Source organism: Colletotrichum tamarilloi (genome assembly GCF_030869305.1).
Source record: "Colletotrichum tamarilloi strain Tom-12 chromosome Unknown Scaffold_156.1, whole genome shotgun sequence".
NCBI classification, from domain to species: Eukaryota; Fungi; Ascomycota; class Sordariomycetes; order Glomerellales; family Glomerellaceae; genus Colletotrichum; species Colletotrichum tamarilloi.
The window spans coordinates 38,339-64,174 of record NW_026849539.1 but is presented as its reverse complement, the minus strand read 5'-3'; the positions used below and the strand labels follow the sequence as shown (position 1 = coordinate 64,174).

General features: G+C 53.9%; 10 protein-coding genes across 10 annotated transcripts; 4 read left to right on the top strand and 6 right to left on the bottom strand.

Annotated features, from left to right (window-relative positions):
* Window positions 1-578: 578 nt before the first annotated feature.
* CTAM01_15309 (uncharacterized protein) lies at window positions 579-2,165 on the bottom strand (the record flags this gene model as incomplete). Its single annotated transcript, XM_060531307.1, has 1 exon — window positions 579-2,165. One exon carries the CDS (start codon window positions 2,163-2,165, stop codon window positions 579-581), a length of 1,587 nt encoding a protein of 528 aa, XP_060374137.1.
* Window positions 2,166-4,444: 2,279 nt separating this feature from the next.
* CTAM01_15308 (CrcB-like protein) lies at window positions 4,445-5,869 on the bottom strand (the record flags this gene model as incomplete). Its single annotated transcript, XM_060531306.1, has 1 exon — window positions 4,445-5,869. The coding sequence occupies one exon, from the start codon at window positions 5,867-5,869 to the stop codon at window positions 4,445-4,447; it is 1,425 nt and encodes a 474-aa protein (XP_060374136.1).
* Window positions 5,870-6,835: 966 nt separating this feature from the next.
* On the top strand, window positions 6,836-7,672 carry CTAM01_15307 (uracil phosphoribosyltransferase; the record flags this gene model as incomplete). Its single annotated transcript, XM_060531305.1, has 3 exons — window positions 6,836-7,027; window positions 7,097-7,196; window positions 7,266-7,672. 3 exons carry the CDS (start codon window positions 6,836-6,838, stop codon window positions 7,670-7,672), a joined length of 699 nt encoding a protein of 232 aa, XP_060374135.1.
* Window positions 7,673-7,895: 223 nt separating this feature from the next.
* On the bottom strand, window positions 7,896-10,944 carry CTAM01_15306 (DNA ligase I; the record flags this gene model as incomplete). Its single annotated transcript, XM_060531304.1, has 2 exons — window positions 7,896-10,788; window positions 10,841-10,944. 2 exons carry the CDS (start codon window positions 10,942-10,944, stop codon window positions 7,896-7,898), a joined length of 2,997 nt encoding a protein of 998 aa, XP_060374134.1.
* Window positions 10,945-11,521: 577 nt separating this feature from the next.
* On the bottom strand, window positions 11,522-12,546 carry CTAM01_15305 (WSC2; the record flags this gene model as incomplete). Its single annotated transcript, XM_060531303.1, has 4 exons — window positions 11,522-12,087; window positions 12,166-12,237; window positions 12,293-12,384; window positions 12,455-12,546. 4 exons carry the CDS (start codon window positions 12,544-12,546, stop codon window positions 11,522-11,524), a joined length of 822 nt encoding a protein of 273 aa, XP_060374133.1.
* Window positions 12,547-16,410: 3,864 nt separating this feature from the next.
* CTAM01_15304 (inosine/uridine-preferring nucleoside hydrolase) lies at window positions 16,411-17,562 on the bottom strand (the record flags this gene model as incomplete). The annotated part of the gene is made up of 2 exons (XM_060531302.1): window positions 16,411-17,395; window positions 17,456-17,562. 2 exons carry the CDS (start codon window positions 17,560-17,562, stop codon window positions 16,411-16,413), a joined length of 1,092 nt encoding a protein of 363 aa, XP_060374132.1.
* Window positions 17,563-17,784: 222 nt separating this feature from the next.
* CTAM01_15303 (uncharacterized protein) lies at window positions 17,785-18,399 on the top strand (the record flags this gene model as incomplete). The annotated part of the gene is made up of 1 exon (XM_060531301.1): window positions 17,785-18,399. The coding sequence occupies one exon, from the start codon at window positions 17,785-17,787 to the stop codon at window positions 18,397-18,399; it is 615 nt and encodes a 204-aa protein (XP_060374131.1).
* Window positions 18,400-18,607: 208 nt separating this feature from the next.
* Window positions 18,608-20,305, top strand: CTAM01_15302 (major facilitator superfamily transporter; the record flags this gene model as incomplete). The annotated part of the gene is made up of 3 exons (XM_060531300.1): window positions 18,608-18,784; window positions 18,847-20,124; window positions 20,177-20,305. The coding sequence occupies 3 exons, from the start codon at window positions 18,608-18,610 to the stop codon at window positions 20,303-20,305; spliced, it is 1,584 nt and encodes a 527-aa protein (XP_060374130.1).
* An 864-nt stretch (window positions 20,306-21,169) lies between these two features.
* On the top strand, window positions 21,170-22,837 carry CTAM01_15301 (carboxypeptidase; the record flags this gene model as incomplete). The annotated part of the gene is made up of 1 exon (XM_060531299.1): window positions 21,170-22,837. One exon carries the CDS (start codon window positions 21,170-21,172, stop codon window positions 22,835-22,837), a length of 1,668 nt encoding a protein of 555 aa, XP_060374129.1.
* A 105-nt stretch (window positions 22,838-22,942) lies between these two features.
* On the bottom strand, window positions 22,943-25,545 carry CTAM01_15300 (uncharacterized protein; the record flags this gene model as incomplete). The annotated part of the gene is made up of 4 exons (XM_060531298.1): window positions 22,943-23,392; window positions 23,494-23,957; window positions 24,452-25,246; window positions 25,329-25,545. The coding sequence occupies 4 exons, from the start codon at window positions 25,543-25,545 to the stop codon at window positions 22,943-22,945; spliced, it is 1,926 nt and encodes a 641-aa protein (XP_060374128.1).
* Between the last annotated feature and the right edge of the window lie 291 nt (window positions 25,546-25,836).

Below are 25,836 nucleotides of genomic sequence, written 5' to 3'. Positions count from 1 at the left end.
ACTCGGAGTATTACAAACGTCTTTGAGATCAAACTCTCAATCTCAGGCAAGACTGGCCGAACTGTAAGAGCATACAAGCGAAATGGTAGAGATGTAAACAGGTGAGTGGAGCTGAGTTCTGTTTCTTAGCAGACACTGGAGGATGAGACAACTCCCTAAGCGCCGGGTACATTTGCCGCAGTCCACGTCATTGCAATTTATGTAGTTGGGTAGACCAGCCTACTTGCCTTATGCCTGACCTCTGAAGCAAAGGCGGAAGGGACTGGGTTCTCAAGGGTAATGTGAATTGAGAGTTCTCCTTGCCGTCAAGGTCTGTAATCTTGGATGGACGGGTGCCTGAACTTAATGTGAACTTTTGTATGAGGGCAAGGCTACAAATACGTTGCATCCACGGCAGGTGACATTTCTTTTGTAATGAGTTGAATATTTGTGGAACTTAGCAACGTTGCACTCTGGGAATCCATTCAAAGAAGCTGATTCGGTCTCTGCGACATCAAATATCAACACTCTCTTAGTCCAAAATAAAGCCGCGGAAATTGAACACTCTCAGAACACTACAGATCCCATGTCTTCGATCATCAAAAGACAACTACGGGCGCCTCCTTTTTCAGCTCAACATCGCTCTTGGTATCCTTGTCAGATGGCAACGGTAGGCACTCTTCGATGTCCTCGTCCAACTTCGTGTCATCCAGCATCTCGGGGTTGAAACACCGAGAACCCTTGGGAATAAACGTCGATGCAAACACTGTGACCATGATGACAGTGAAGTGCACTCCTGCGGTATTCACCAGCGCCTCTCGCACTGATCCTGTTCGGTTGTACACGCCATCGATGTATCTTCCGAGAAAGGTGCCGGCAATCGCATATGTGACAATGTAGAAGGAATACAAGAACGCCATAACCGCCCCGAGAGGCGAAACCCTGTTCTCCTTGTCCTCTAGCCTGGCGAGAGAAGCCTGGATAAAAGCGGCCAGAGACACGTCTCCCGCGGCCCAACCGAACGAAACTGGCAAAAATGTGGCGGCGACGATCCAGGCCTGGCCGACCTGCCCCGAGGGCGGGTACCAATAGGGGATGTACCAAACAATGAGCAACATCAGGGCATCTAAGCGAAGCCACGGGATGGGCGTCTTGATCACGTTCGTGAACAGGAAGACGAACAGCGCACCCAGGAGTTCACCAAAATTAGAGCCGCCGACCATGATTTGTGACCATGCCGAGTTGCCCAGGTACCGTCGTGCCACTTGGGGTGCGATGCCATTTTCGAGATATCGGTGCCCATAAAGGGCTACACCGTATGCCGGAACCAGCCAGACGAATCTCGTCGAGGTGAACAGGATCTTGGCGCCGACCCATATGGACTCGAAGAAGAGGAGGAAGCCCTTGCCAATATTGATTAAGTAATTGCTTTTGCGGGCTTCAGCTCGCGCGAGGGCGTTGCGGTCGTGGCTGCCGTCCACGACAAAGAACCACAGAACTGCCGCGAGAGAGAAGCAGATTGGGGTGATGACGAAGGAGCGATTATTGCCGAGATTGGGAATGAGGACCAGCGCTGTGACGAAGGCCCCTGATGTACCGGCGACCTCGTAAAAAATGTGTACCAAACTGTCCATTTGACGAAGTTTCTGAACGTTCCCTCCGACGATATCTCGCGGGATAACGCGGCGGATGAGCTCAACCATGCCATACGCGATGCCCGTGACCGTGTAGATGGGTATAATGGCGTCGTTGTTGTAATCTCCGTAGTAAGACCATTCATCTTTGGGGTGCTTCTTTCGGTACGCTTCTGGAACAAAAGTACCCCCCGTCGCAGCATCGAGGATGAGCAGGATTGCCGTCATCAGACCAAAGAGGACGATGGCTGCTGAGAGAACATTCTTCGTCGGGTAGTGTTTGATGAGAGGTGCAATCAAGATGGAGCCGACACACTGCGTGGCTTGGTTCAGTCCCTGGAGGAGACCGAGTCGCTCAAAAGTGCGGGATGGCGTGCCCCTGGTGTCGCTTTCGTAGTCGTAACGGTTCGTGGCGAGTGCGGTGATTGACCCGTTGAACGCTTCAAGCCCGAACTTGTACAGCATGATACCGCAGATGTAGAAGAATATGGCTCTTCTTTCCTGTGGACTGAAAGACTTGAGCCTCTCGACGAAGCCTTTGAAGATGGCCATGGCGGGCTGAGAGCGTATATACGTTTCAATTTGCCTTGCTAGGTTGACAGTTGAAGCAAAGACACCTTACACTTGTATAAACGAAGCCCGGTATATCGTATCATAATTTTATAAAATGTCTCGATAAACATTCCACCCGGTCATTATATAGGGGATATTTGACGAGATAAAGCACTCGCGCAGGTAAACGAAGATGTCGAATAGCAAGCGCAAATCTCGTCCACGTGGGCCTAATTGATGGACTACTTACCTTGCTGCCCATCATGGGTGGTAAATCTTGGCCATAGACCTCGAGATCGGCTGTTCTGAGGAAGGGGCCGAGGACTAGGTTTCTTCGGTTCATGGAGTGAGGGTGCTATTGGAGAACCTTGGCGTCTAGATTTAAACGAATATGGGGTAACGGTAGCGGCCGCACACCTCCACATTACTTATACCTCTAGTCGTGTACTCTCAAGGTCATACACACGTCTATGCGGAACATATCTTGAACATACGACTCTTTTTTGTTGTCAATAAGTACCTCGTACCTGCATATTGGGGGGCAACTAACCAATGTTTTATCATATCTGAAGGCCTCAAACGACCAGAGCGGATCATTTCACGCACGCTTATTAGCTCAAATATTTTGCTATATGGAGTTTTGAGATCAGAAAGAATGGAGGAAGCGACTTTCATAGCGCCAAGAGGTTGGCTATTTCCCTCGCTTCTTGGTTATTATCGACTCTCCGAGCCAAGGCAAAGCTCCGATAGCTCATTCGAAGCTGTTCTCGATAAAGAATGGTTCACGGTTCCCGGTCATGGATACGGCTTGGGCTCAAAACCAGTCTGGATCTCAACGTGGATAAGATCCAAGGTGATTGGGCGTGGCAAAGAGCATCGTCAAACTTGGATGGGAGGCTGTGCTCAACGTAGCAACGCGGCCGATTGACGATCGCTACAGCCAGATGGTGTAGCTGTCAACGACTCTGCTTGCTGTTGTGGTAATTCTCCAATATCTTGGCAGTGGTTGTGCTCTTGGCAGACGAGGGCGAGGACTGCGCCTTCTTATGCTTCCCAATGGGCTTGGCGGCCTGGAGGGTAAATAGCGCAGGCAAAGTTTGACAGATGAGAGCCAACCATTTAAACACATGGCCTGTCCTGCTTCTCTCTCTTCGATTGATTCGAGAAGCTGTGTCCAAGTTCTTGGTGCTGCACGTTAGACAATATCAATACCGATGCCAGTCAAACTTTCTCGTGACGCTAAGATATCGGTTGCCTCCCTGCTTTGTCATCCATTATATTTCATCGGAGAGAATCGCTAGGACGGAGGATATACTCGATCAATCTCAACTTTTCAAAGAATCGCGTTCAATTCTTCCGACTCCGGCATACACGTCGCGCCTATACTGAGGAGTGTGTTTTAATAGGCCGGGCATGCTTGCAGAATCCTGCGGTGCGTGCCGGTATCCACAGCCACCGGATGGAGCGGCAGATGTGGGGCCGTTCGGTGTAATCCGCAGCTTCAACCTCCGGTATGCGTAGTTGCGGGCCTCATGGCAATAGAGACGCCAAGGGGGTTATCCAGCAACCAGGAGGACACATTCTCCAAGAAATTCCAACGAATGGTTCCTCATCAAGCTTTGGTGTCGTGGTACACTGCGTCAATTGACTTTCAGACTGGTGAGCTCGATTCAACAGAAATCCGCCGTAACATGGGAACGACTGGAACGCATAATATTTACGCAAGATGTACAAAAACAGGAGCTACCTGTGGCATTACGTAGGACCACCAATTCTTGTGAGCACACTCGTACTCGAACTCGCTACCCTTGCGGGAACCACTATGCAAAACCATCCATCACTAGGCCATAGACACATTCAGACGGTGCTCATACCTTCCCTCCGAGTTCTCTGCCTCATAGCTTTTTGATGGAGGCGGTGGGCGCTATCCCTGTGTATTCCGTCGAGCTAGGGTGGTTGCCTTCGTGAATTGAGGACTACAACCTGACCTTGCCTAGATAGGATATGGGCAGCGAATATCACGCGAACAAATTGCCGGCCAAAACTCGGGCAGGTATTTGAGCTGATACAGGCAAGAATGCCATGCTGTATAGACCAGAAGGGCGTGGCCACGTTAATCGTGATTTAAGTGCCGTAGAGGAGGTTCATTGTTCGGCTACAGACTGCTGGGTGAAGTCCAACATCAAGACACTAGATGGATGCTCAATGTGGTTTCTATATCTTGCGATTTAATGAGTCAGAACGACTGCTTATGAACAGCCTAGAGCCCGCATAACAGCTCAATGGGTACACATCAACGGCGCGAATCCATCCGTCCACTTCTCAGCACCCATGATAATGACCATGACCGCAAACCCCACCACAACACTACCCAGGCCGTATACGTAAGCATGTCGTCGCCGCAGCGCAGTCAGCTCAGCAACCCACGTCGAGACAGTCGTCAAGCACCCGCAGAACCCGTCCTCAACGCCCTGCAACACCTGGCACCCAACCACACCGCCCAGCCCCGCGTGCGCCAGGTCCCAACACATACCCAGCACGGCAACACCTGCAATATTAACCGCAAAGGTACCCATCGGAAACGCCGGCACCCGTACGTTGAGCAGCAGACTGGCGTAAAAGCGCGCGAGACAGCCGAGCGGCGCAAAGACGATGGAGAAGACAACGCGCCCTCGCCAGGCGTCGTGCGGCGGCCAGACGGCGAGGAGGACCGCGCCGAGCCAAGCGCCCCAGCCGAAGAGAACAGCGCAGCGGTCCATTACTTTCCGGCCGAGGAGGTAAGGGATTGACGGGGTGATCCCTTCAAGCGCGATGGCGAGATGTGCACCGAAGATGAGGGCCGAGAGGCTTAGGGCGACAGTGGCGATGATGATGGCCATCATCGCCATGAAGGACTGCCCTCCGGCCCGCGGTTCGGGGGTCGCGCCACCTGCGCGAGGAAGATCGTTGACCATGGCGAGAAAGACGTCGCGGATGAAGGAGGAGAAGGAGGTAAAGGAGCCGCAGAAGCCTGTGGAGAGGCCAATGTAGAGCGGTATCGTCTTCTTGGTTGCGAGATGCGCCTTCTTCGCGGCCGCGAGATCGCTGGAGGCGGCGCCGTCGTCTGCCTGCTCTCCGTGGCGCCGGGCTTTGATGATCTCTCTGTGGTAGTTGGGCGTACCCCATTCCTGCTTGAAGAGCTTGCGGTCTTCGATCAGGAAGCCCATGGCCAGGCTGCCGCCGACGTTGGCCCACAGCACACCAAAGGAGACTGGGGCGCCGGGGTAGAGTGTCAGAGCCTGCAAGCCCAGACGGGCAATCGTGCCGAAAATGGCAAAGAAGACGAGGTATGAGAGTGTATACAACTCCGTGGCCAACCTAGAGACGTGTGCTGTAGGTTTCGAGGTTGTGGTTTCGGGCTCGTCTTGCTCGTCAGGCGTTGTTGTGTCTTGCATTTCGAGATCGGAGGGCCGCGGAGGCGATCGCATCTCCTCCAGGCTCTCGCCTCTTCCCGGACGATGCCGCCTGGGTTTATGCGCGACAGGGTCGGCGACCATCTCGTCGAGGTTGCCATAGTCTTCAGGCGCATCGTACCCGACCGATTGCCCACTTTGTGTATTCTTGCTCTTTGGATGGGCCTGCCCACTGGTAGTACCCATCTGGGCGAGATCTTTCTCATCCGCGGCAGCACCGCTGGCGTGCCTTATTTCGTTTCCGCCTTGCATCACGAGTTCCGTCTCTAGATTTCGTCGTCGGCGCGTTTCGATTCATGGCCGGAATTTGTGTGGTCTTGTTCGGTATTTAAATCGCGCGGGTCTCGATAATCAAAAGATTGCGGGATCGTGGAAATTCCGGGTAATCGGCAATATCGTCAACGGGAAAAGAAGGTTGATCAGTAGTCGCGTCAACAAAAGATGCCACAAAAACGCCTGCTGTAGCGGGAACGTCATCCCCAGACAACCTTGTCTTGGCGGCAGAGGCGGATATCTCGGGACTCCCGGTTTTGCTCACCACACACCGCTCACCGATGGCCCGAGCTCGTTGGTGGGGTCATCCTCACCGAGGAAAGGCGGAGTACACCGAGGCGGTGACATTCCAACTCGATAAGGTAAGTCAGTGCGAGGAGGGATGGAGGGGCCCAACATCCTAAGCTAAACAGCTTCAGGCAGGACGACAGGTTAAGGACAACAAGTCGGGAAGAAGATGTTACTAATAACTTGCCAGTTGCTATCCCCTATATCTCGTCACCCATGCATTGCCAGCTATCTTATGGAAAGGCTCCAACTAAAACATGCATGACGGCGACCTCCGAAAGCCTTGCCGGACGCCGGAGTTGACCTGGTGGCAGCCCCCAGTTCCAAAAAAAAAAAGGGCGGGCGTTGGGCGTCGGACCTTCAAGGGCTTATCTTATCCAGAGCTTCCCTCCGCATGCAGGACCCACTCAAGGTACCGGCGCTGATCAGGAGGACAAGGAAGGGACCCCTCCTCCTCCTACTGCCTGCTGGTCTCAGTGGCTCGCTCCGGCCTCCCCACCAACCTCTCTCGTCGATATCGACGGTAAACTCCCAATCCTCATTTTACTTAAATTTGACAATTCCTCCTTTACTTTATTTCATCTGGTCACCGTTCAATGCTTCAGCGTATTCGTGTCTAATTCCATACTTACGTTTTTACATACCCCCATTTACACCATGTCTTCCTCAACACCCGAGCTCCCTGCCAACGTGCACGTCTCCCAGCACCCCTGTCTCCGGGCGAAGCTGTCCCAATTGCGGTCCCAGTCGACGCCGGCGAAAGAGGTGAAGACGCTGGTGCATGATATTGCGTTGATGGTAGCATACGAGGCCCTCGGCGCCTCCACAAAAGCGACAGATGGATCAAAGGTAATTATCCCTTCTTCCAAAGCTGTTTCGTGTTACAATTAAGCACCGGGACTGACACTCCTCGCCCAGGATTCTACCCCGCTAGGATTCGACTTCACATCAACCACAATCTCCCCCTCCAGCCTCTGCCTCGTCCCCATTCTGCGATCAGGCCTCGGCATGGTAGAAGGTAACTACCCCTCCAACACCAGACATCTATTGTTCAACCTGAAGCTCAGAACTAACATATCAACAATAGCCGTCCAAACCATCCTCCCCACGCCCGTAGCAGTCCATCACCTAGGCCTCTACCGCGAACCCTCGACCCTCGAGCCCGTAGAATACTACAACAACCTCCCCAACCACGTTTCCCCCGACGGCTCCAACGCCGGCGCCTCCGAGCTCGCCATCGTCCTTGACCCCGTTATCGCCACCGGCGGCACCTGCGCCGCCGCCATCCAGACCCTCCGTGAGTGGGGCGTCAAGCGCATCGTCGTCCTCTCCGTCATTGGCGCCGCCGAGGGCGTCAAGCGCGCCGCGAGCGAGTGGGCCGACGCGACGGACATTTACATTGCTGGCGTGGACGCCGAGTTGACGGACAAGGGCATGCTAAAGCCCGGTGTAGGTGATGTTGGTGATCGGCTGTTCCTTACAATTGGAAAATAAATGAAAAAGGGGGCCGGATTGCTGCTACCTGAGACGGGTAGGATGACGGCGAGTGTGTGATTGGGCTTGCTCATCTAGCCTTGGATATCAATTACCTCATAGATTGGTCATGAATGGCACCTCATAGAAAGGTTTCTGTATGCTGGGATTGGTACTAAAGTGTCATGTATCCTGGGTATAATAAGCAATTCATCCACCGTCGGACCCAATACCGTCATCTCTCTCATACTCGCGTATATTTCTCCTCGTCCAGCAACGTCTTCTCTCGCCAGCAATCTTCAACCCATTCTGCAGTCACGAGGTGTGGAACCTTACGCCTATGACTGACTTCCTCCCGCATAGCAGCGGCCGCGTCTTTCCGCCGGATGCCGTCTCCTACCACAACCACGTGCGTAGTCTCCGTGTCTTCGGCATCGCTGATCAAGCGTGCGCCGCCAAAGGTCAGATAGTTCCTAAGCTTCAACATCTTGATCTCGACCTCATCACATTCTTCTTGAACGTTGACCAGGTGAACGGCGCAACGATGAAACATTGATCCCTTCATTGGGCCTACCCCGCGTCCACGCTCCTCAAGCTGATTGAGAAATTGCGTCTTGTTAAAAGGCTCCGTATCGGGTTCTTTCTTCGGCATCATATTGAGAACTTCGCGCAGCTCAACAAGACTGATGTCGCGGGCGTAGCTGTCCCCATACATATCCGTGTTCTGCAGTGCAACAGTTTTGAGAGCTTCCGTCGCATGCAATAAGTGTCGCTCTTCGTAGGGAAGCAGCAGAGATTCATCAGCCTGTTCGAGACAGTCTTGAATCCACTTTGGCCTAACGATGTCGACGCCGTTGCCCTTTTGCCCCTCCTTGACTAGACTCGCTACCTTGACGACGTTCTTGTCCGCTAAGAGAATCATACCAGACTGCGGGACAGCCCGCTGCGAGACCTGGCCGCCGTTTTCCTTGATAAGGGTCTCAAGCTGTGCCTTGGTCTTCTTGAACGGCTTGAGCGACTCCGACAGGACGCAGAACTCGAGGCCCTCGAATATCTTGGACTTATCTGCCTGGAACTGCGCAGGCATGTTCTCCGTCCCGGCGATGACGACCTCGCGCTTGACGCGCTTTACTGACTTGCGTTTGCGGTTCTCGACGCTCATGGTCTTTTCTTTGGCCTCTGCCTCCACGCGTCGCCGTAGGTCCAGGAACTCTTGCACGCTGAGGCCCTCGTCCCAGTTCTTGTCGGTTCTCAGCTTGCGGAAGCGGGGGAATCGCAGGGTGAAGCCGAGGGAGAACTGGTCCGAGTTGCCGATGCTCGCGGCCTTGGCCTCCACGACGACAGAGTCGCTGGGTCGGATCCAGACATCCGGCCTTTCGAACTGACGGTCGCCGCCGGCGAGCTCGATGTATTCCACGGGGGGCTTTTTCGGGTCCCACGTGGTCCATTTCCCGTCCGTCCGATGCCTGATCTCCGCATAGTCGGCAGCTGTGAAGCCGCCGCCGACTTTGAAGAAACTGAAGCATTTCTCGGGGTTTGCACCAGCGTGGATATGGTTTTCGCTAACACGCAGACCGCACAAGAAGCTGGAGATGGCGCCACCCCTGTGTCCGGAGCCGTAGTAGCCGCCAATAACGACACAATCCAACGACTCTCCGAACTCAGACATGTACTCCGGCTTGACTTTCAACCAGTCGTCATTGCGGCTGTTGAGTCTGTACATTGACCTCGGATTCTTGAGGACCAAGCCCTCTGATGCCTCGGCGACGACCTTGCGGAGGAGCGGCTCGATGGCCTCGGGTGTCGTCGCAGACTCGTACTCGTGGATCTCCAGTCTCCTATGAACACCCTTCACAGCCTTTTCCAGGGCACGGTGACGATCCCGCAGCGTGTACTGGGTCAGAGGCTGATCGTTCAGTAGGAGGATGTCGAAGACGCGGTAAAGCGGTCGCGGCCCTGTGTTGTTGTAGGGGTTATTCTGCTCGGCTAGAGCGGCTGTTTTGAGGGTGCCGAACGGCATGATCTTGTCGACTTCCGGGTCCCAAGTAATCATCTCTCCATCTAGAATGACGTTGCGGACTCCTTCGGAAAAAGCATTCGCCAGATGGCGAGTCAGAGCTCCCTTCTCGTCTTTCAATCCGTTACCGTAGAGGTAGGTGTAATCTTTCGCCTTGCGAGACCAGAAGCAGAATCGCAGCCCTCCCGGAACGCTCGGGTCTTCGGCCATGTGCATCTGCATGCGCTCACCGTCTAACTTTTCCTCGATCCAGAACTCGGGATCCTCCTCTGTAGTCCGGAGGTAATCGACCATCTTCTGGAAGGAAGATGGCATCTGGAACTGTGCCAGCTGGGGCTGGAAACATTCCATAAGGGTGACACCCGTATCCTCCTGCTCCAGACGTATCCTCGGGTCAAAAAGCTCCCAGCAAACGCGTCGCAGACTCGACGACACGCTAAACAGGGCTTCGCCATCCGGATGCCACAGATCGAGAAAGGTCCGCTCGGTCGCGCCGACCTTCATCTGCTTGAGCACGATGCGGATCAACCACATAAGTTCTTCTGCATTCATGCGCTCGTAGAAGATTTCAAAGACCTCCAGGTTCTCCAGCTCTCCCGTCGACGCAGCGAGTTTATCCAGCAACTCATTGACCTCGGCAATCGTCATGTCACCGACCTCTGTCCGCATCGGCCGCTTAGAAAGGACCTCGAAGCACCGGCCCGCAAAGTCGCCAGCCAGTCTAGAGAAGGTAGTCTGACCCGGCAACTTCCAGTGAAGGAGGTTGTGGCCGTCTTCCGAGTTCTTGTCGATCTTCATAAGCTTGACGAGGAGTTTGCCAATAGCATTCTCCTTCAAGCCGTAGACGCCGCGATCCCGATCCTTGTCGGGCAGGATGAGTCGCAAAGCCGGGTAGATGTCGTTTCCCACCTCGTTTCGCCATCTGGAAATAAAGCGCTCAATGAGGTGCCGTCTCTGTTCCTGCGGCGATAGCTTGTGTGGTCCGTGGGGGCCCTTTTTGCTGCGAGGTGGGCCGCGACCGGCTGGTTGCTTCTTGTTCTCGTTCAAAGGATTGAAGAGGCTTTGGAAGAGTTCCGAAAAGCGCATCGTTTTTGAATGATTGCGTGGGCGATTTGGGTACCTGCAGGGCCGTGTCAGCTCCCAGGCCAAGGAAGGGTAGAAAGAAGACTCACTTCTCGTCCAATTCTTCGAGTGTGGTTCCCCCGATAGCATACTGCCTCTCCTCCTCATCAATCGCCGCCGCGTCTGGCGACTTTTGTCGCTTGCGCTGGCTCATGATGGGCAATTCACTGCGTGAACTCGCGAGAGAATTGGGAGCCGTTGGCGACGGAGAATTGGTGATGATTTAGTGGGAAAGTTTGCGTTGTAGATGTTATCAGGCGGAATGGAATATAATCAGTTGATTGTGCATGGAATAGCTGGGTGACATCGCAACGGATCCCGTCACATTGAGGGCCTTGAGGACTTATACCCTTCAATTGCGGCTTACCTGAGGCCGTTGAAGTTCAACGGTGGAGCGGTTGCCTTGGGGATGCTGCCTGGAGGTGGATGCATCAGAGCGGGCGGTAGTGCGGGGCACTCGTCCAGTGAGAAATCTCGCCTAATTGCATCAAGAACATGCATCAGCAAAACAGGAAGACATCACTTTTATTTTCTTCAACACGGCCATCGGCATCGAATTCAGGGACACATGTTGGTTAAGAGCGAGATATTAAGCGGGATCTCTACCTTTATACTTGCTACTTCATGATCTACGTCAATCATATCATCTCTCGTTCCATGATTATGTTAAGCGCATAGTTGACACTGCCACCAAAGGCAACGCCATGCGCTGAAGTCGGGTTGGGGCAAGCTTAGTGCTGGGGACGGCTGTTGACGGAAGAAGTGTCACTGACAGCCTTCTCGGCATCCCAGCGCTGCTGCATGGGCTCAGTAACAGCCTCCTTCTTGGCAGCCTTCTTGCGCCAGAAGAAGAATCCAGCAAGGGCGAGCAGAGAGACACCGGCAATGGAACCGACAGCGGCACCAGCGATGGCGCCCTTGGAGAGACCGGAGCTCTTGGATTCGCCGGTGGCGGTGAAGTCTGCGGCGGTGTGCGGGGTGTTGCCGCCCGAGTCAGTGGTGGTGACGTTGACGGTGGTGTCAACGTCGACGTCGGGGTCGCTGACGGTGGCGTTGAAGCAGGGGATGGAGGCGGCAAAGACCTCGACGAAGGTGACGTCGGCGCAGGCGTAGTAGGTCTCGCGCTTGGACTCGTCCTGGTCAAAGTTGGAGACGTAGAGCATGCGGTAGGTCGCGTTGGAACCGGCGGCGGTTCCTGAGGGCGCGCTGGGGACCGTCACGCAGGTGTGGCCGAGGTCGAGGCTGCCGACCTCGCTGGGGCCGAGGAAGGTTTCGAAGTCGGAGACGGACTTGGGGTCTGTTTGCGTGGTGGATGTTAGGTATATGTTTCCAAGGCAAAGGGTGGAAGAAAGAAGGGCGTTGTATTTGCACGTACCGTTCTCGTAGGAGACACTGAGGTGGACGGAGCGGGTAATGTCCTGGGTCACAAGGGCAAGCTTGCCGTTCACTACGTTGGTTCGATGTTAGAGTTGTCCGAGTCTCTGCAGGATATGTCGACTTACCGAGAGGGAACTCGGTGCGGACACCGGGGCCGTTTGTGGATCCGCAAGGGGCCGTGTTGTCGGCGTCGGCAGACCACTCACGGTCTGGGGGCCTGATGATATTCTGGTTAGCTGCCGATCTTCGTTGAAGCCTGCAAGATGCAGTGGAGAAGATATGCTTACCAGAGGAAAGCGGCCGGGCCCATGTTGTCGGCGCCCATGACGTTGCCTAGCAGCATGCTGCCAAACAAAGTGACTGACTTGGCAGAGACCATCTTGAAGGTGATGAGAATCTTCTGGAAATGAAGCTCAACTTGACGATTTGTCTGAGAAGGGGGAGGTCTGGTCTCAGAGAGCAAGGCTCGAGGCTCGAAGGATCACAAGGTTTGCGAAGAAACTTGTGATGGGGGAGTGACTTGGGAGAGAGAAAAGAAAAGAACTCAAGTAGCGGGATATGCGGCCCTCAATATATGCCTGCGCCAATTCTTGTTTCTCGCTCTTTGTGATCTTCTACTACGGATCTAACCCAACACCTGGGCGCCGAGCCCCAGCCAACCGCTTTCCATGCCGAGGAGAACCAAAACACCAAAAACGTAAGGTAACGTCCAGCCGGCGGGCTCATCCGCCAAGGTCGCGCTGAGCCGACGAAACCGGGTGCCAACAACCCTGGCATTTCGATCGCGACGATGTGCCCTGGTCCATGGCGTGCGGTGTGCCTGACTGTAGCGGCCCACAGCTCGTGTGGTTGGCCCACCCGAGAGAGTTATCTGATGGGATCGCACTGGGCCCAAGGCGCTCAGAAGCCCCGCAACGTTGTTTGGACTTTGTTCCTCTCTGGGTTGTTTAGTTGGTTGGAACCTGGCAAAGAGACTCAAAAGTTCGCCAGGGGCAGAAAGATGGGTGAGCGTGGGCCAGGTCGGGTGTAGATGGCTCCACTACGAGCGGACATGGCTTCATATTATCTGATCATCTGATAAGATGGGCGCCCATCTCCTCATTGGCCAAATACATCCTCTCTGCATCACTAGTGCCCTCTCGGCACCGTGGGACCGGCATCCACTTCCAGAACGACCAACGGGCACTCAGGGCCCAGCGTCTCTATCGCTGGGTAAGGTGCCACGGTGCTAGCTGGGTTTTCGTTCCCTCGGCGGCTCTCGTATTTGCCCCGGCTTCTTTACAACGGCAAACTCTTTTCAGTGTGTGAGTATCACTGATGGGTGTCGTGAAAGAGGCAACGGTTGTCCGCACGAGGTGACAGCCCGTCTAGGGTGGTCGGTCTTGGCGATCACCCGCTCTCGACGAACTGGATTACAGACGAACGAATCAGAGTTCGTCCAAGAATTAAACTCGGCCTCCGAAGGCCCCATCGCCGCAACGTCGGCGATAGCCCGGTGGCATGAGACCCTGCCTTTCTCCACGACTGTCTAACAGATTCTCAGCAAGACCGGAAATTGGGCAGACTTTTTCGTTGTCTGGCTGGTCTGTGAGACTGGGACCGTTAGTCAAACAACTCTGAAGAGCGGGCTGGATCGCGTTCGGTTCTGGCTTTCCGGATTCTCCCCAGTTTTCTGATGGACACGATGCAGTATCCGTACCTGAACGGTTACTTTGGCTCGTTCCCGCGGAGGATCGGCGCGGGTTTACGATTTGTGAGTTCGGTTGGCATGTGAATTGTTCGTTCGGTCTTTGAACGATTACTTCCACAAAGCCGCCATGTCAACTTGCTCGGCTGCGGTGAAGTTTCAATCAGAGCACAGCAAATCCTGTCACAGAGTACATTCACAGTCCGGAAATCGAGCAAGCCGGAGCCTCGCGAAAAACTGGAATTTTCCAACCGTAGCCTACTTTTCTTCCTACAAATTCGAACTCTCATTGATGGAGATGGGTGGCAACAGCTTCGGCGCGCCGCGTAAAGAACCAGCGTGATCCGACACCATCCGGCGGGATATCCGGAATCAAGTACTCACAAGCCGTCCAGCTCCGCTCCAGCAATATCGATAGTCCCTCCCTAACCGTTCTTCATCGTACTCTAAAAGTCTTGTCAGCCATCACGCCTTTGAACAGTCCGCCACCGCCCCGCCTCAGTCTCGACTCTTAGGGCTGCCGGACTTGCGACTGTGCTGTCGTTCACATCCAGAACCCCCATGAGGTGACTTGGCCCGATGCCGAGCAAACGGCTGGTACTTAGATGGTGGGATGGGTCATTGTCCGCTCTGAATCAGGCGTCCTGTGTGGCCGGATTCTCGGGCCAATGCCCTGGTTCAGTAACCCATGCTGTCTGCCACGACCGTGGCAGGCCCTTCGCTGGTCACGAATACTGGGGTTCTTTGTTCTGGTAAAGCTTGTAGTCAAGCCCGCGCGCGGATATGGCGGCACAGCGTGTCATTGTGTGAGACGATATGACTCCCATCCTCTTGAGTTCCGCGTCAATTGTAGTACAAAGCAAGTTGAGAAAGAGAGGTGCATTTTATGGAAATTGGTACTTGAAATTCACTTATTCTGCCAGTAGCCCGCTCAAGAGGTCATCCTCGTCATTAGGATTCAACTATGAACGAGGTGCCTCACACTTGCCCGAGGAAGCAGCGATGATTTCACCTCACACCACAGCCGATAACTAGATTTGACATACTTAATGAGCTCTACTCCCATCACGTAACGTAGTCTTTGAACCAGGCTGAATGACTAACCATAAATACGGCTCTCTTGTTCGGCCCAGCCTGGGAAAGATGGAGACTTGCATTCTCTAAGTCCATTGCCAAGGTGTGATGTCGGAGACACGCACCGGCAAAGTCATTCCAGCCACCTATGGATTCCCTAGAGGGACTTTTGCGCATGATCTCATTGGTACACAATTCAAGCCAAGAGCAATGCAGGATCCGTTGCGAGAACAACACTGGTATAGGTTTTTATGTGCCAGCTGAGGTGGGCTGAGATCTGGCAGGGATTCCACCTTTTCCTCGTCCAAGGACAAATAGATACCCCGTGGCTAGGCCATTTTATTTTCACATCTACCGAAAATCATCCTTACTATATGTGTTTGAAATGGGAAAGAAATACCACGTCTTCGCAACATAATATTGAGGTGAATTGACAAACCTTCAAATGTATGATGTGCCAACGAAATCGTCCTCAAGAACAACGAAGCCATGAGAGCCATAGTAAGTAAAACTTACGGAGCCAGTCATGATTACTTTAGATGTTCCAGGACCTAATTCAATGAGGGAATAAAGTGGCAGGCCTGGGCTGAGACTACAGGGCACTTTTGACAGTGGGGAAGATCCGAATGCCTGTTGAAGGACGGAGGTGGAGTGATGTCAATACGATTGACTGACATTATTCTGGACAGGTTTGCGGTATTTGACCAAGATTTCAGGCAATTCCAAAAGGAAACCAGACTGTGTGATCGGTTGCATGCAGCAAAGGTGACCATGCTCCATAATCTCGCTGGCAAGTGTCATAATTAGCCGGCGAAACAGATTTTGCTAATCGTAAATGGGAATCAGCAACCATTGTTCATATCCGTATTTTTTAACCTTAAAAGCTTCTCAATCTGATCAGATGATGCCTCTAGTTCGTCAGATTTCCGTCCAACCTCATAAGAATCATCCATCATATTTGGGGGCGCGGTCGTTGGTCCTATCTCAAGGAATATGTTCCTCCGAAGAACTAGCAAGCATTTTTCTTGACAGTGCTGACAGAGCCGTGAAATGTAGCAAGAAAAGTTGCAATACCCAAAAGGAACCTAGTGTCCGTGCAGCGTCCAGAACTGGACTCCTCGTTCGTTTATTTTGGCATTCGATAGCTTAACCCCCCCCCCCCCCCCTTTTTTTTTTTTTTTTTTTATCTTTCCAATGGGTTTCTTCTGTGCTTATATGTAAGTCAGGTGAGAGACAGGTGCAAAGAACCATCCAAACTTTATCCCATGAAGACTGGATAACCCTGATATGAACAGGTGTGACCACGGGGACCGATCTTAGAATTCCACACACGGTGAGTGAAATAGACTCTTGATGCAAGTTCCCCGTGGAAACCATAGTTTTCTGGCCGTGTTTCAGGAATCTAGAACACAGCGAAGTCTGATATACGTAAATAGTTATATTGAAAACCCGGGGTGACCTGCCATTCAGCGGCATCAAGCCTCATAACTCCACTCTTTCTGGTGGCTTCGGAGCTTGCTCGACTCTGCAATCACCAAACTTGGGGAGAATTCCAATAGGGTCGGAAGATCTCTTGGAAGACCGTGCTCCCTGCAAATACCGTCTATCCAGCTCCTCGCCGAGCTTGTCGGGGCTGACTGTAATTTTAAGCCAGTGCTGACTCGTAACGTTCTTGTCGTACACCCAGACATTACAACCGTTACACTTGCCTTCTCCATATAGAGTGACAGTATTGTATCCGTACTCGTTACCAAACTTGAAATACTCGCCGAGTCCTCCCACAGCATAAAGCATCGCAACGGGATCGAAAGACCACTGCGGCTGGTAATACGTGTAGAGTATATACGCCGCCCGTACAGGGTCAGTCTTGGGTCCGTCCGCCATGAGAGGACCGCCTGAGCGAACTGAGCCCCCGAGCTTGAAACCGGCGTAGACAATGGGACTTGTCCAGTTGTGGATTACATGTGCTGTCTGATAGGGGTCGTCGCCCCAAAAGTTGAATTCAAATCCGTTTGGGTAGTCCCCGCCCATGACGACGAGCTCTTTGACCTTGGTCTCGACTAATTCGGGGCCGGAAAGCGGGGACCGGGCATCTGCCGTGGAGTTGAGGAGGCCGGAGAGGTTGTGCAGGAAGCCGATGGAGGCTATCGTGACAGAGTCATCTTCTGCTTCGGAGAGTAGCTTGCGGTAGAGGTCGACGGGGTCCCAGGCTTCCTCGGCGTCGGAGATGCTTTTCGACCAGTACGTCGCTAGCTTGCTCGCGAATTCGCCGGCCCGCTTGGCCCAGTTGTCGAAGAATGGGACATCGTTAAGCGGTCGCCGGGCACCGACGGGGACGTCAGCGTGATCATAATGGTTGAGAATCGCCGAAGCTGCTAGCACTGAATATGAGGATTGGGAGTTGATATTAACTCCTAGGAGGTTGACTTCTGGAGATGTGGCGGCGAGGAGAAGAGCCGCGGCATCACTGGGGTGTATTAGAGAGGACTGGAATAAGTCTAGGCGGACATGAGGATTACAGACTTACTCGCAATCGCTGAATAGGTCGGTGTCGACTATGAGGTTCTTCTTTGCTGACGAAATAGTGGCGAAGACGAAGAACACAGTCAAGAGGCATGCCGTGATTCTCGACATGGCTCGGCCTTACCAAGAAAAGACCAGACGTCGGGTTCTCTGACTTGCGATGCACGGGCCAGTTTCTTGGCGCAAAAGGGAGGTTCCTTTCACGATCATCCGATGTCTAGGGCCTTCACAGAGGAGAGCACAGAAGGGCGCGGGGAAGAGAGTGAGGTACGTAGACATAACCTACCAGCTGCTGCCGACTGGAGTGAGATATAGCCAGCTGCCATGCCTAATATGGTCGTGACTTGTTTCAGCGTCGCCATTGATCGCCTTCCCCGCCAGCCCGCTAACATCCGCTGTGGGCCGAAACATCTCATCCTTCCTCCGTCTTTGAAGCCAAACTTTAAGCCTCCCTGCTGGTTATGTGCCACCAGACTTGCACCGTTGGCATTGAAGCTTCACGCCAATCATCGGCCTTGCGGAGCTCTATACTCGGCATGTCAGGAATACAACATACCTATCTATCTTCCCCGCGATGCCGACTTCCCGTCAAACATGAGGGTGCGCTCTCTCCATCAAGCAATGTCGATGACGCACGAGGCATGTCTCTCCCCAAGCTCGGTTCAGGGATGCAACCAACAAATAAGGTACGGTCAGCTCGAACCGGACGAGACAATGCGCGCGCAGCCTGCCGGGTTACGAGCAGATCCCCCACACGTTAAACCCGCCAGGATCGTTCGGTTCCCCTCCACCGTAGCAAAGCTGCAGTCAAACACTGGAATAAAGTGCGGATCGGCATGCGTTCCGACTGCCGTTTGGTCAGCAAAGCCAATCAAGACCGCAGAGACGCTTCACCGGACGGATTGCGCCATTCGAGCTGAGTGCGACGTGGGAGCTGCCGCCGTCTGAATACCTCGAGCCGTAACACCCAAAACCTACAAAGTGTGGCGACCGCGTTCTGTTCATATGGCTGGTCTCGGCTCTCCACATTCAAGCCCTAAAACCTTCAAGACTCTTTGCTCATTTGGAAGGACGTCAGGATTGCCTCAGACAGATTGACGTTCGCGTCGTTTTGCAGTCTCTCTCTCTCAATAGGCATAGATTGAATCACTTCGAGATGGGCACCAATACAGATCCCACGCGGAAGCTCGACACGGCGCAAAAGGTCGACTCGCATTCTGGTGCAGCCCACGATGGCAGCATTGACATCCATGGCATTGACGATGCTGCCATCATTCCCAAGGGTGCCCTAGATCCTGTCTACGAGGCTAAAGCCCGTGTACTCAATCGCGCTGTACGTTGCCGTCTGGGAATACTTCAAGATGAGAGCACTTGACCGCTGACTTCTAGCCCCAGATTCAAGACATCGGTATGGGTTGGTACCAGTGGCAGCTCTTTATCGTCGTCGGATTCGGATGGGCAAGCGACAACCTTTGGCCAATAGTCACGTCGCTCATCTTCACTCCGATCACCAACGAATTCGGTCCTTCTCGTCCGCCTTTACTTACACTATCGCAAAACATCGGCCTTCTGGCAGGTGCCATGTTCTGGGGCTTTGGCTGCGACTTGTTTGGGAGGAAAGTGGCTTTCAATCTGACCCTCGGTCTGACTGCCCTCTGGGGGATGGCCGCTGCCGGCGCGCCCAGCTTCGCAGGCATCGGCATCTTCGCGGCCTTCTGGTCCTTCGGCGTCGGGGGCAATCTACCTGTTGATTCGGCCATCTTCCTCGAGTTCCTCCCAGGAACCCATCAATACCTATTGACAGTCCTTTCCATTGACTGGGCCATCGCTCAAGTCATTGCCACTCTCATCGCGTGGCCACTCCTCGGCAACCTCACCTGCCAAGAAGGCGCGACTTGCACCAAAGCCAACAACATGGGTTGGCGATACTTCTTGATCACCATCGGCGGCCTAACTCTGATCATGTTCTTGATTCGATTCGTCCTCTTTACCATCTACGAGTCGCCCAAGTATCTCATGGGTAAAGGCCGCGACGAAGATGCCGTCCGAATCGTTCACGAAGTTGCAAGGCGAAACGGGAAGCTCACGTCTTTGTCGATAGAGGATCTGAAGGCGTGCGAGCCCGAAGGATACGTCGCGCGCACCGATGCTGCCACAGCAGTCAGACGAAATCTGGAGAAGCTTGATCTTAGCCGGATCCGCGTGCTTTTCTCTACTCACCGCCTGGCTCTGAGTACCGGCACAATCATGGCCATCTGGGCGCTGATCGGTCTAGGGTATCCTCTCTACAACGCCTTCATACCCTACATCCAGGCCACCCGTGGAGCGGAACTGGGAGATGGCAGCACCTATTTGACGTATCGCAATAGTCTGATCATCGCGGTGCTGGGCGTGCCCGGAGCACTGCTGGGTGGGTGGCTGGTTGAGCTGCCTGCGCTGGGACGCAAAGGCACCCTTGCCATCAGCACCGTTGCAACCGGGGTCTTTCTGTACTGCTCGACGACGGCTATGACTAGCAATGCGCTGCTTGGCTGGAATTGCGCCTTTAACTTTTGCAGCAACGTCATGTACGCGGTGCTCTACGGCTTTACCCCGGAGCTCTTCCCCACTCCGCAGCGCGGCACCGGCAACGCGCTCACGGCGACTTGCAACCGCATCTTCGGGATCATGGCGGTAAGTGCTTTGTGCAAAGACTGGAAAATTAATGCTGACACAAAACCCGCAGCCCATTGTCGCTATGTTCGCTAATCTAAAGACATCGGCTCCCGTCTACACCAGCGGCGCGCTCTTCATCGCAGCTGGGCTTTTGGTGCTTATATTACCGTTTGAGTCGCGCGGGAAGGCCGCGTTGTAATCCGTTATTACCATCTAGAGGTCTCGTCAGTGTCTTACCTCTGACGGCACGTTAAACATAATTGTGACCTTTCTCCCGCTGCCGAGCAAAGTATACAGTACCCGTCAGCCTCTTGACATGGGATTATTGAAATGATCATCGACACCGCGAGTCACCTTCATGGACTATTATTCAATCGTCAACGTCGGGACGAAGCCGCTCCGGTACTCGGCCATTGTCCGCGGAGTTGGACAAATGCGTATCTACTGATCAACAAACTACACGGCCGTGTTCTTGGCGAACGAGGTTTAGAGAGCCTCCAACCCGAACATCGGCAACTCAACATGAACCCGTGGACCCATTGCAGTCTTTCGGAGTGATTCTATACGTCAATGGCAGAAAGCATATCTCGCTACGGGGGGCCCAAAGTCTTGGCGACATGGCCACTGCCCACCGTTATCTGCACCCACGGGGATTCCCCCGCTTTCCCCTCATCTTTTCTATTGAGCTGCCTCATCCAGTTTCGTTGCCAATGCTCACACTAATTCAAATCGGACCTACAATGAGAGCCTTGATGCTTTTCAATATCCCACTGCCGGTCAGCATCGGCAATTCCTCCGACATTGGTTGAATTATTGACCATCGACTCCGGAATGAGATCAGCCAAGCCAACGGTCATGTCAGGAACCGTCCCGCTCCACGCGTTGACGAGCCATTTTGCGTTGCGCGATGCTACGCTGCCCCATCGCGACTTTGGTGCCTTGCGAGAATTAGAGGGCTGTTAAAAGGGACGAAGCCGCCCTGCTCTGGAGCAACTCTGTCAGATGCTGGTTTTGCTTCGTTTTGGTACTGATCGGCATCTCACAACTCACGTTGTCCTACACAATGGTTGCTGCATCTCGCCTAAGCCTGCTTGGCTTGTCCCTACTCTCATCTGTCCAGGCGGCTAAGTATGGATACAACCACGTAACTGTGCGAAAGGACACGGATATCGTCGCCGCCAACTTCAAGGATATTGAAGGCGTCGATCTGCTGTCGCCTGCATTCTTGACCCCGGAAACCATTCCTGCAGGCTTCTCTGATGGCACGCAGGGCCCGACAGATGATGACCTTCTTGGTGAGCTTTCTACGAGCAGCTTTTCTAAACCAGTGGCTAACAAACTCAAAGACTCTTTTGTTCAAGACTTGGCCGACAAGAACGACTGGCTGACTTACAACAAAGCCAATTTCACCTCGGAGGAGGGCCGTCCGTTTCCTTACCTACACCTGTCCTCGACAAAGCTATCTCGTAGGGTTTCAAACTCGACTGGCAAGGTCAGAGTTTGGGTCCAAGGCGCCGTCCACGGCAACGAGCCAGCCGGCGATCAGTCACTTTTGGCCCTCCTCGGGGCCCTGGACGCGAACCAGACATGGGCTGCGTCGCTCCTGGAGAAGCTCGATATTGTTATTCTGCCTCGGTACAACCCCGACGGCGTTGGCTACTTTCAGCGCACTCTGGCCACCAACTATGATCCCAACCGCGATCACGTCAAGCTCGCCCGCAAGCAGACCCGTGACATCAAGACCCTCTTTGGCGAGTTTGCTCCCCACGTCGCTATCGACATGCACGAGTACAGCGCGACTGCCCGCTACGGAAGCTACTACCATGCCGCCGACGGCCTCTTCTCTGCCGCCAAGAACCTCAACATCCACCCGGACATTCGCACGCTGTCCGAGGAGGTCTTTGCCAAAAACGTTGGGTCGGCCATGGAGGCCCGAGGCCTTCGCTGGGAGCCGTACGTGACCGGCTCCACAAGCACCAACCCGGCTTTCAAGCCCACCTTCGCCGAGGCCGGCTCGGATGCAAAGATTGGTCGCAACGCCATGGGCCTTACGCAGTGCGTCACTTTCCTCATCGAGATGCGCGGCATCTTCCTCGCGGACCAGGAATTCCAGCGCCGCACCGTAGCCGGCCTGACCATGGCCTCGAGCATCATCCAAACCGCCGCCGACAACGCCGAGAAGGTCTACACGACCATCGAGTCCTCCATCGCCGACTTTGCCTCTTCCACCTCGGAGATCATCGTCACAGACTCCTCGCCGCTCGTCCAGCGCACGTTTAAAATGGTCAATATCAACAACGGCTCCGTCACCGACGTGCCCATCAACTTCCGCTCCACCACGCCCGTGACAGCCAACATCACCCGCGCCCGCCCCGAAGCCTACCTCATCCCCGTCGCATGGGCCGATCTCGCCGAGCGCCTGCGTGTGTCTGGTCTCGAGGTCGAGACACTGAGCGAGCCTTATGTCGGCACTGTGGAGGCGTATGACATCACGTCAGCCGTGTTTGAGACGGAGTACTACGAGGGCGTTGTGCGCGCTACTGTGACGACGGAGGCGCTAACCAAGGAGGTGAATCTGCCTGCTGGCAGCTTCCTTGTAAGCACAAGGCAGAAGAATGCTGCTCTTGCGTTTATGGCTCTCGAGCCGGAGAATATTGATTCGTACGCTAGTTTTAACATCGTTCCTGTTGAGGCTGGGGATGAGTACCCTATCTACAGGGTGTTGGCATGACTGCTCCAATTGAGATGATAGATACATTATTAATACAATCATTGAATGGCATCTAACTGTCGAAAACAGTTCCAACTAAGCCCTCTTTATTGGAAACATGATACATCACGCGTTAATCTTCCCCCGCCACTCAATCACCCCAACATCCTCCTTCCCCGTCATGAACCGCACCCCACACCTCAGCAACTCCGCCAACACCTCCATCTCTTCTTCATCCCGAGGGCCGTAGACCATGAGATACGAATCCGCCAGATGCAACCTGTTCGCCAGGAATGAGCCCTTGGGTAGGGAGAGGCGGTGACGCTCGGCCCAGCGTTTTTGGATGGCTAGTTTGGCGTCCGCGGGGGAGAGGTAGAGGTGGATGGAGAGGTCTGTGTGGTGGTGGGCTATTTCGCCGCGGGCTATGACGGGGGTGGATGAGGATGAAGATGAGAGAGAGGAGAGGATTTGGGGGTGGAGGAAGAGGGCTGGGTTGTTTCGTTCGTAGAGGGAGAGCTTTGTGGTTAGGAGGGAGGGGTTTTGGGTTACTGCGTTGGCGAAGAGGTTTTCGATGAACTAAAACAATGTCAGTAGATTCGTATATATACCTTAATCAAGCTCATCTCTGAGAGAGTGGGACAATTTTCATGTTCCGGGCATGATGACATGGTACTCACCCCTCTCATCTTCTCCGGCGCATGCTGACTCAACTGCCGATGCGGCACGATCCCGCCCAACTCCGCCCTCTCCCCCTTTCTCTCAGGTAGATCCCGGATCTCGGCGTGGGATCCGTGGTCTGGGTAATCGCCCGTCCAGGTGGCTGAGCTTTTGGAGAGGGCAAAGGGGCGGAGGCCGAGGGTGACGAGGAGCCAGCCTAGGGCATTGTGCGGGACGCCGCCGGGGCCGAGGGCGATGTAGGCGCGGTAGTCGCGGTAGGCTGCCCAGAGGAGGAGGGGCGTTGCGAGGGTGGTGAGGAGGGTTGGTAGGGTTGAGCGATTGCGGAGGGAGTGGAGGAGGGGATTGAGGCGGTTGAGGAGGGTTGTGAGGGGGGAAATTGAGGGCTGTGACATTTGGTTGTATGTGTGAGGTTTGGGGTTTGAGTAAATGACAGTTGTGCGATGAGTGGTAAGATCGTTGAATGCTAAGTGAAATTCTTATGGTGAGTATGGAGTGAGTACGGAGTGAGTTGAATGAGTGATAATGAGGCTGAGACGAGAGACGTTCGGGGATTTTGGGGAAGAGCGGGCGGAAGATCCGGGGAAGTGGGGTTAGTCAGCCGGAGGACCAAGCAAATGCATGTGGCCGGATGCCGAGGAAGACCTCTCTTCATCTACTCGCTAAGCAACCTTAGCTTTTCTCACATAAATGATCGGATCAGACGCGGTTCTCTGCAGCTGCGGATCGGTAGATATGTTTTACTTGAGACTTCTGGAATGGTGTATGGAAGGTAATGAGCGACTCGGTCAGATCTGAACTACAAAGAAATCGTTGACATGGGCAGGGTAAAAGAACGTGGTGAGCAGCAACCCAATGTTCAAAACCACGAAGCCAGCCACACACCCAACTCATATATCGCAGAACCCACGGCGCATGCCGCAGACTTGATCTTCTCCCACACCCAAGAACAAAACACACCTATCTTCTCCCAGGCCCATGCAAGCTTGGCCCTGAGCCACCTCCACAGTTGTGCCCAATCAATCAAATACGTAGACCCAGCTGCTGCTGCTCCGAGGCCCACGCCGGCGCAATAAGCCGCCCCAGCAACACCAGCACTGAAATGGCCGGTTGCTAGAAAGAATCCCAGGGGTCCAGAGATGAACACGCCGCTCATGTTGGCCCAAATGACACCACCTGCTCCGACCGTCGTAGATGCCAGCCCTATGATGGCAGCAAACAATGCCTTCAACGTGTCGAGTCCGCCACGACCACCGCGAGGGTCGTCGCCGTCGGGGGTTGAACTCTCTGCTGAGGCAGACGTGCCTGAGGACTTCTGGAACTCTGACATTTTCCTTTCGATCTTCGCGAGTTTCTCCTCTTCTTCAACTGTTACTGCGGTATTCCCTCTGAAGCACACAGTGTTCAGAGCACTCTGCATTAAATCGGCAATGGCCTTCAGAGCCGGGTAATAAATACCGGGGTCGGGCAGATAGACATGGCTGCCGACCCTATCGTAACCCCAGCGATGGACAGGCACGTCACAGAATGTCGATTTCTCGTCGACGAGAAGTTTGCATGGTATGTTCCCCCGAATAGCGCCGTAGATTCGAACGTTGAACTCCTTGATGACGGAGGTGACCTGATAGTAGATCGATTCGATGGCAGAGCTGACGACGATGTGAAGTTGTGTGAATTGGGAGCGACGTTTGTTGTTGACCTCTTGTTCAATGATATCCTGGAGTGCGCTCGGTCCGCAGATGAAGATGCGACGAGCTGACTCATATGTGTAGGAGTTAGTGATGCGAAGTCTCCGTCAAATAAGATGCAAGTCTTGTGAAGGGCGGTGGTTTCTTACCGCATGTCGACTTAGGCATGCTCCGTCTACTGTCCTTCACACGCTGTTCCTGCTTGGGATGGACCACGGCGATCACCAAGGCATCTTCTTGGCTGGCCTCATGTACACATTTTTTCCAGATGACCATAGCATCTGTTCCGTAGGCTTGATCCATGGAGTTTGATGAATTCCCCGATTGGGTTGCTTGGTGAGAAACCATCGAGCTGTTCTGCGCCATTGGAGGTGTACGTGTTGGGATCTTTCCCACGGACGCCGGCTTGCCCCTGGAAACAGGCTTACCCCGAGATCTGGACGCCTTGGTCATGACTTTGGCGAAAGAATGATGTAGAAGGATGAGTCGAATGACGCAGGAAGAATGAGAGTGAAGATTCTATCATTACTCCTGGAGAGGACTGCTCGACAACCCCCTCTTATAGATGACTTCTCAGTGTGGCTTGACCTCGTTGTCGACATGGCGATGACTTTACTCACGGCGTTGATTCATGTGACTGTTCTTTGATCTAGGCTC